This window comes from Convolutriloba macropyga, unplaced genomic scaffold (assembly GCF_964194025.1).
Source record: "Convolutriloba macropyga unplaced genomic scaffold, txConMacr16.3 SCAFFOLD_6195, whole genome shotgun sequence".
Lineage (NCBI taxonomy): Eukaryota > Metazoa > Xenacoelomorpha > Acoela > Convolutidae > Convolutriloba > Convolutriloba macropyga.
In genome coordinates this window covers 5,980-13,324 of record NW_027452700.1, presented here as the reverse complement: position 1 = coordinate 13,324, position 7,345 = coordinate 5,980, and the positions used below count along the sequence as shown (strand labels likewise).

Genomic DNA, 7,345 nt, shown 5'->3' with positions numbered 1-7,345 from the left:
AATTGAAGTTTTTTTATGACAGATAAAATTATATATTTTATGTGTTCTTTACTTTTCCATGTTTTTATTTTTTATAACCAAATTAAAATTGTTTGAACATATTTGGGATTCAAAGTCTATACACCAGTGAAGTCAGTAACCGATGCCAACTTTAATAGCTTCTTCTAATTTTTTTCATTAATTTTTTTGTTTAATTGCAAAAATAGAAAACGTGATAGAGAACAATCACAATTGTTCTCATATGCTAATCATACTCGAACATCTTTCCTTGGTTCATATATTTGAATGACGGGGGGGGGGGGGGGTACCATCTTGAACTATGAATGATTATCTTACAAAATTCTTCTGGGTAGCCTTTTCGTAGTCAGCAGTGTTTTGAGGATTACAGACTGGGAAATGTTTGTTAGATCTGTGTAACTGACGCCATTTAGGATCAAATTTGGAGTGCTCAATGATCTAGTTAGTTCAGCAGATATAGTCTCAGCAGTTCTTGAGTTCGGATTTGTTGAGAAATTTTTCTGTTCTAATAGAAATTCTTTTACACCCATGAGATTTGAGTTTTTTAGAGCATTTTTTCACGTGAGATTTTTATCTTTCGTTTTTTTTCGTTTCTTTTTTTATTTCCTTTGAAATCAACTTTGCTCATTTTTATATCGATTTTTCGTAGTATAATTTCTTTAGTCTTACATTAAGTTATACAAGTTTCAAAATTTATTTCACTTAGGTGAACGTCTCTTTTTTTGTGATCGTTGTTATAACCACATTTAAGTACCTGATCATAAGTGAGTGATTTTTTTGTAAAGATAGCCCACCCTAAAAATTACCATTTTTGATCACTTTTATAGATGCTAATTGAGTGATTGGTATTTTTACATCTAGCTATACGAGCGATTGTGAGTGCATTGTGATTGAACAATAAGTTCGAACTTTTCTGGTCAAAAGTCAGAGTTGAATCAAATCTGTGATGCCATCAAACTAACTATAAATGCACAAAAAATTTGAACTCTAAAAAAAAGTTCTGACTAAAGATCAATTTTTCCAGGCCCCCTGATCATGAATATAGTCTGGTTTGGTCTCATCAGAGGTCAGCTTGTTTTTGGGCAAGGTCAGATGAGGGGTTTCCTGCAATATAGGCCGCAGTCATGTTAGAATCGACAAATTTAGAGATATCGGATGTCAGTCGCCAAAATGGCTTTTAATTACTTTATTTTTTAAAATTATCTTTACCTAGTGAAACTTGACACACCTTGCCATTTGTCAAGTTTTAATAAGCCTTCTTATCAAAATGTTTCAAGTTTCGATTCACTGGGTATTGAATTATTCTCACACCGCTCGGATTTCCTTTAAATAATACAGGGAACCGATACTCTCAATTTTCTCAAAAATATAAATGTCGCATTTGAAACAGTCTCGCCCATGTATTGAGATGGTTAAATGGACTTAAATGGTCAGTCCCATAAAGTTGCAACGCTATCGGTAGTTTCAAAGGTCAAAGGCCAAATTTAGGACGTGTATCTATCAGGATTTTGATGTTCATTTGCACGTCAGGAGGTTTTCGAACGTTTACTTGCGTTGCAACTTTATGGGACTTACTATAGCTTACTACTTCGTGTAAGTTTACTCGTCCCTTGAATTTGCCAATATGAAAATGATCTATAATGTAGTCCCGCTGGGTGGAGGGGGCAAGAGTCACCCCCCCCCCCCCTTCACCCGTAGGCAGTCCCCTGATCCGACCCTGCCGGAAGGACTCTGGATGGGGCCCTTATCTGAATGTATCCAGTCTAAGGCGTTGATGCCAGAATCTGTTGAAGGGTGAGCCCTTCGTGCGTGACTTGGTCTGGTCAGAGCTGGCTGAGGTCTGGTTGATTAAGTTTTGACTGTTTCAGAACCGGGAGGACAAGATAAGACAGAAGTCTGAACAACTGCGACAGAGAAGAGTTTCAGAGGCAGAATTGAGTGAAAAGGAGGACGGGCTAAGAGAGAAAGTCTCCCAAGACATACAGCTCAAAAGGGAACAGAGCGAACTGAACAAACAAAGGCTCAAGGAGATCCAGGAGGAAAAGAGACGCAAAAATGAGGAAAAGTTAAACAGGGCTAAACTGAATAGGGAAAAATTTGCGGCCAATGGGGGTGCACATATGGATAATGGTGACAAAATGGATCATGAGGGTCTTTCCATGTCAATGGAAGTGGGTGTCACAAATGACAGCGACTATCCAGATTTAGACGGGAGTGGCCAGACTTTAGAAAAAGAGGAGGCTGTTTTGGGTCCTCAAGGCGATACAGCAGGACTTGGTACCCGTACAGTACCTTCAGAGTAAAGCTAGGGTAAAATAAACACCCTGATGACGTAGTAATCTACATATAATGCTCTTATTATTTTCTGGAGCGTGTCTACTTAACGATAAGGAGGTTATAGCGTTAACCTTTATATAGTTGAGTGAAGAAGGACAATACCTCCCTCAAATAAGTTCTCAAAGAGTTTGAGCGACATAAAATTATTAAATCTTTTAGGTTACAATTCGCTGCAAAAGGGGGCACACGGATCAAGATTGAGGCTGTAAGAGGACTTTATATAATTTCTTGCTCCAATTTTAGCGCCAATTTGACATAGTTTTACATTAAATAAATTTAGGGTGTACGTTGGACAACAAAATCCGTGGCCAAATTTGAGTTGGCTGTCAATTTTTTTTAAAAAAAAAAACTGCCATCTGACGTTCATTGATTGAATTAAACTTTTTATAGTATTTGCTATTAATAATTTTCCTTAATGCTTCTTAAATCATTCATGGCAAAAATTTGGTCTTGAGAATGAATCATATTGTCAATTTTTGCATATACGAGAGAGTTGTCACTGAGAGTAATCATCTATTGTCAACCGTCGTTTTAAGGAAATTTACAGTAGCTACCAGACCAGCCTAAAAATTGGTGGTAAATCGATTGGGGCAGATATAAACTTTTTAATGTATAGTGTAAATTTTTACGGACTTTCAGTAAGTGCTATTTTAAACTTCGACGTGCGACCGGCAGTTGGTGCCTCTGGACCATATGGACCCTGGAAACCAAATTTTTAAAAGTTTAAATTCAAACAATTAACCTCAATTTAAGTCTAGGAGGTAATTTTTCGAATGCAACGAGCGCCCATCTTGCAGTGCCTAATTTTATACCCGCCATATTTAGATCCCCTAGTTTACACGATATGACCTTTTAAAATTTTTGGACGCCCACGACTTTTGCTTATAGAGCGCGCATTAACTGCTGGTGTACAATTGGGAATTAAAATTTTATAACTAGGTGTACTAATAGGCGGACTTTAACCAAATGCAGTTGCTTTCATCAATAATTAATAGCCGCCCTCATCTTCTCAGCCGGCTATTATAGCGCTCCTATTTTTTACAATTCAAAGAATTTGAATTGTATTGGGGCGCTGTCTTTTTTTTAAGATCTGTTCACACACATTTTCATGATTTTTGAAGTCAAATTGGAGTAGTGATTTTGGTCACGCCGAAACAGGAAATGGAGCGAAAAAGCGAGTGGTTTTGCGGCGTGAAATTTTTTCGCTCTAAATTTAAAGTGGAGTGAGAGAACGGTGTTTGAACAAAAATTCGCTTTCTCGCTAGCTGTTTTCTGTTCACATGCTGCAATTTCAATTTGATTTTTACTGTTTTTTCAATTTTTCGGATATGATTTTTTTCTAAATGGTTTACCCAATCCATTCAAAGTCCGTTCTAGGTCTAGTTTTCGTATTAGTCAATGAAAATTCTTTGAATTGTACGTCAGGACTTGTCCTGCTATGTTTTTTTTAATTCGTTGAATTTTTTTTTCGCTTTACCCATTTTGCCGCTTTTTCGACATTTGCGTGGGATCTTTTTGACTTCTCTAGGTTAGTTTCACTCTTCTGTCATTCTGCTTTTAAACAGCAGCTGCTCAGCAAAGCAATTCAAAATGAAGAGAGTCAGTATAAAAAATCAAAGTCAAATAGAAACGGAATAAACCCATAAAGCCCATTTTTAGATGCCCGGTAATTGAACTTTGTTCTCATAAGTTTTAGTTACTATCTGTAATGCTTATTGGTATTGATACTAGACCCTGTAGCCTCTCACTGAGAGACAGGAGTATGTTCAATTACAAAATGACATCAAAATAAATCGCACCTAAAAATATTTTTGTACAAAAATCAATTTTTGTTGATATTTTCTTTTCTTTCAATCCCAATAGAGTTATGGTAATCAACGGCGGCTGTTTTCCGGCAATCTGCCGGGTATGTTTTCCCATTTTCACCATGTCTCTTGGATGAAGCCTAGAGGACAAATTTTTGGCTGTTCAAGACCTCCTCTTTTCGTCATTTTGAACTTTGAGAAATAGAATGAAAAAATTACAAACGTTAGAACGCAGAAAGGTTTTTTGTTATATTTGCACAGTTCATGAGAATGATATTTCAAAGCAGACATGGGTTTTTGACAGAGAATTAAAAATTTGGAATCACTGGCCTTATTGCAACAACAAACAATGACCTCGAAACAACAAACAAAAACGCAGAAAAAGAATACTCAAATTAACAGTGTAGCCTTTTCCACCAAACTGAATCTTTGTTTAATTTTATTAAAAGTCCCTGTCTCTACAGCGTAAGATAATTCAGAGGGCGACGCCATTTCTGATTAACTCTTCGCCAGAGCTGTTTTTTTTAAATAAGAATATGTTTATCAGAGTTCAAGCCTGTTTTACAAGTTTACTTAAACGTGTTATCTAATGACGTTTTTCTCCAGCTCGTATTTTTCTCCGTGATTGAAATTTTTCTACACTTTGTTCGTTTTTGATATTTGTGAATTTTTGACGGTTGGTTTTTAATTCAATTTTTGGGCCCGTTGTCACCTTTGTTTCAAACATCCCAGGAGACTGCTTGCATTGTCTTTTCTTTGTTTCTAAATTTGCACAATGAACAAAAAAAGAAGAGCTCGCATAAAAATTTTTCATTAATAAAAAAAGTTTAAAATAGATTCGAAGATTTTTCCTATAAACTGTTAGTAGTCGCGCCTATCGTTTTTCGAAATAATATCTGGTTCAAAGCCAAATATATTTTTGGCTATATTTGAAGCTAAAAGACATGCGTTTTTAAGAAAAAATGACAAGTGTTTGTAGGAAACATAAGAAAATTGTAATTGTAAGGATAATGTTCCAACATTTGAAGAAGTCTTGACAATTAAGTTTTGGCAAATTTATTTTTTAAAACAAGTCGTGATCAGCGCACTTATTGGTTAACCCAAGACGTGAATTTCCCCCAAGGAGTACTGATCGAGAGTTATAGGAGAGATTGAAAATCGTTCGTAAGCTATGTGTCTTCTGATCAAGCTTTGCAAGAATATTAAGAAATGTTTTTCAGTCAAGGAGTTCTTAGAAGAAACATAACCCTAATCGAGCGCGAACATTTAAAAACGTAAAGCTGAATATGTACTGGAGCTAAGGATGTTTTAAAAAAGCAAGAGATGTTTGAGATTCAACCCTTTTGAAGACCCTTCACCGGGTCTATTCTATTTGCCACCCCACCCCCCCCCCCCCCCTGTGTTTTTTCGCCCCCAGTTACTAATTATATGTTGTTATATATCATGTTTCTAAGCCCACTAAGCTGGGGGGGGGGGGGGGCAGAATCAGAATAGATCCCCTTCACCTATTCCGATTTAACTACCTTTATTTGAGCCAAAATCAGCTGCTGATTATGAGTGATAATGAGAGTAGGGTTCTACTTAACCCTGTATACATAACCCTGTTATATAATTCACCCAGGTGAGGTACAGTACGGGTACCAAGTATGGCTTAGATGACCGATCGGAATACTTATGCCAGACTAACAGCCAGTCAAACAGCAACATGATCAAGGAACAGAACGACGCTCTCCTTTTCGGCTAAATGAAAAATAAATTGTGTGCAATTTGTCGAGTAAATAATTTAAAAACATACGCTTTATTCAAACTGTTTTGTTTTGAGTCATACAGAAATCTTAAACACCCCCCCCCCCTAACTTCCCAGGTTGAGGTCCAGAACCAAATTTTCTGATAAGACTTTCCAGACCGAAATTATCTCTGATTAGACTTTCTAGACCGAAATTACCCCTAATTACCATAAAAGATCTAAAGATTAATGTAGGAATGGAAAGTTAAACTTAAGCGTTTTTCGGAAAAGAACCAAATTAATACTGACCTTAAATTATTCCCAACACAAAAGCGAATTCTAAATTTGAAACTGTACAAAGATAATAATGGTGAAGAAATTTAAACTGATGAGAACGGTTGAATAAGTAAATATGGACTCTGATAAAGATTATATCACAGATTGAACGTCAAAATTCTCACCCACGTAATATTGGATTAGAAACCCAAATTAGGGGCCTAGGTTATCAAAGTCATGATTGACCTTCTCAAAACATTTCCCAAAAAGGCATTTTTCACACAACGATTCGGAACATTTGGTAAAAATAGGACTAAACTATCATAACCAAACATAGATAAACAGTATAAATACGGCTCAATTTTAGCCAATTTTTGTAACCGAAATCAGTCTGAAAATAATTATATTGTCGTGATAATCCGAATTGCGGAGTAAATTTTATAAGACGAGTGAGTTAACAGATCTCTGTTGTGGTAATGAAAATTATAATAATTGTTTGAACTAGTATACTGTGGTAACTATACTTTTCGTTAAATTAACTTAGCAAATTTTTAACTACTTTCATTTTTTAGACATTTTCTTATAACTTAGTAGAGCCTAAACTGTTATCTAATAGGTATTTGCTAAACGCTTCGATACTTGGCACTCATAGGCATTTGTAACTAGTTGTTCTGAAGGAACCATAGCCTGTAATGATTAGGACTGGGTAAGACATAATCGTTTCTTTCGGTTTTCTGTTAATCAACAGCGTAATTGTACAACTTTAGTAACTTCACAATACATCTCTAACGATCTGAAATCATACTCAATCTAGCTTCATTTTATTGGATTTAAATTACTTTGGTGACTAGTCAAGTAAAGATCAACCAATCAATAATTAGGTTAAGTGAGGTTAACGAACTGGAGGACAGCATCGAATCCCGGACAACATCAAGACGATTGATTTCTGAGAGCCAAGCTCCTTCTAGGACACCGCATAGTGAAGCCACACTGAGGGTAGGCCTGCCTGCTCGTAGAAGACTTGGCAAGTTACGTTAACCCATGTATTATGGAATGGTGAACCAAGTAGACAATTAAAAAGGTCTGCAGTAACCTGAAGTACCTGATGGGCAATGTCTCAACGTTCTACCAAGTTGGTTAATACTCGTCTGGTTGGGTTGTGGAGTGAACACCGACGAGCTCT

At 36.3% G+C, this 7,345-nt stretch overlaps 1 protein-coding gene across 1 annotated transcript; it reads left to right on the top strand.

Moving 5' to 3' along the window:
- Positions 1-1,886: 1,886 nt before the first annotated feature.
- Positions 1,887-5,961, top strand: LOC142357724 (uncharacterized; the record flags this gene model as incomplete). The annotated part of the gene is made up of 2 exons (XM_075409269.1): positions 1,887-2,295; positions 5,816-5,961. Coding segments are annotated over 2 exons (498 nt in total), but the record flags the coding sequence as incomplete, so codon positions are not given.
- Positions 5,962-7,345: the final 1,384 nt, after the last annotated feature.